General features: G+C 39.0%; 1 protein-coding gene across 1 annotated transcript; it reads left to right on the top strand.

The window, feature by feature from the left end:
- The first annotated feature begins 688 nt into the window (after nt 1–688).
- On the top strand, nt 689–1309 carry LOC132042982 (uncharacterized). The gene has a single exon (XM_059433480.1). It carries the CDS (start codon nt 689–691, stop codon nt 1307–1309), a length of 621 nt encoding a protein of 206 aa, XP_059289463.1.
- The last annotated feature ends 535 nt before the right edge of the window (nt 1310–1844 follow it).

Raw genomic sequence — 1844 nt, 5'->3', positions numbered from 1 at the left:
TTATGTTAGACTCTGTATTCCTATGGTGGGTAATGTGAAGCAACTAATTCTTGAAGAGGCTCATAGCTCGCGATACTCCATCCATCCAGGTGCTACCAAGATGTACCAAGACTAGCGTGGATTATATTGGTGGAAAGGTATGAAGGCTGATATTTTGAAACATGTGACTAGTTGCTTAGACTGTCAGCAGGTCAAATATGAACATCAAAAACCCGGTGGAGTAATACAAAACTTGATTATCCCAGAGTGGAAGTGGGAAAGGATTACGATGGATTTCGTAGTTAGTTTGCCGAATACTTTCAAGAAACATGACTCAGTCTGGGTGATTGTCGATAGACTCACAAAATCCGCTCATTTTATACCAGTTCGGGTTGCTCATACCGTAGAGCAGTTAGCGAATATTTACCTCCGGGAGATAGTTCAACTTCATAGTGTGCCCATTTCTATAATATCTGATAGAGGTGCACAATTTACTGCGGAGTTTTGGAAGTATTTTCAGAAGTCATTAGGTTCCTAGGTCGAGTTGAGTACAGCTTTTTATCCACAAACTGATGGACAATCTGAGCGGGTTATTCAGATTTTAGAGGACATGTTCAGAGCTTGCGCGATTGATTTTGGTGGTCATTGGGATGATCAGTTTCCTTTGGCAGAGTTTGCTTATAATAACAGCTACCAATCGAGTATTTAGATGGCGCCGTTTGAAGCCCAATATGGTCGCAGGTGTCGTTCACCAGATGGATGGTTCGAACCGGGCGAAGCACAACTATTAGGTCCAGATTTGGTTCAGCTAGCCTTGGAGAAAGTTGTGATAATACGAGAACGACTTAAGACAGCACAAAGCAGACAGAAGTCCTATGCAGATAAGAAAGTTCGTGATGTGGAGTTCATGAAGGGTGAAAAAGTCTTCTTAAAAGTTTCACCTATGAAAGGAGTTATGAGATTTGGTCGAAAGGGTAAGCTAAGCCCTAGGTATATCAGTCCTTATGAGATTTTGGACCTAATTGGGTTGGTGGCATATAGACTTTCTTTACCTCCGAGATTGTCTGATGTTCATTCTTTATTTCACATGTCTATGCTAAGACGATATGTTGGTGATGATAGCCATAAGATTCAGCCAGAGGATGTGGAGCTTGATGAAAATTTGACTTATAAGGAGAGTCCGATATCTATTCTTGATAGGCAAGTGCGACAATTGAGGTCGAAGAAGGTAGCTTCAGTCAAAGTGTTGTGGCGTAATCATCCAAACGAGGAGGCTACTGGGAGTCCGAAGCGGACATGCGAGATAAATATCCTCACTTATTTGACGTGACAGGTATGATTCTAGATCCGTTCGAGGACGAACGTTATTTTAAGTGGTGGAGAATATAATAACCCTAATTTTAAAATAAGGGTTATTTCGTAATTTAGCCTAAAGAGAATAATAATTAAAAAAAAATGAAATTAAAAGAGTGGGCCAAGCCCAATTCCCTTTTCTGATAGCTTCCACATTAAAAACAAAAGGGAGTAGAAAAATAGGGTAATTCATTCCTTAAATATTTTTTGAAAAAAAAGAAACAATTGCAGAGAAATTATGGGGAGTTCTCATACAGCGATAGGAAGTTACACAAAGAGTAATCGCCTAGTCAGGTAACCTTGGCTCTCTAGCATTTTATATCTTCTCAAAGGTGAGTCTCACGTTTTAGAATAAGAGATATTATATATGTGACTAGATGTTGACAGAAGAATGAATAGATTTTGTAAATATAAACCTAGCCCCTTTGCTGTGATGTTTTGGGCATTAGAAGTCAATTTAATAAAGGCAATAATGAGCCAATGATTTGATAATAATTAGCTATGAAGTGATG

Source organism: Lycium ferocissimum, unplaced genomic scaffold (genome assembly GCF_029784015.1).
Source record: "Lycium ferocissimum isolate CSIRO_LF1 unplaced genomic scaffold, AGI_CSIRO_Lferr_CH_V1 ctg1953, whole genome shotgun sequence".
NCBI lineage: Eukaryota > Viridiplantae > Streptophyta > Magnoliopsida > Solanales > Solanaceae > Lycium > Lycium ferocissimum.
Note: the sequence above shows the minus strand (reverse complement) of the source record. Positions and strands in the feature narration are given on the sequence as shown.

What these genes read in the sequence shown, in the direction of transcription:
- LOC132042982 (XM_059433480.1), top strand. Translation starts at nt 689, where the DNA reads ATGGCGCCGTTTGAAGCCCAATATGGTCGCAGGTGTCGTTCACCAGAT.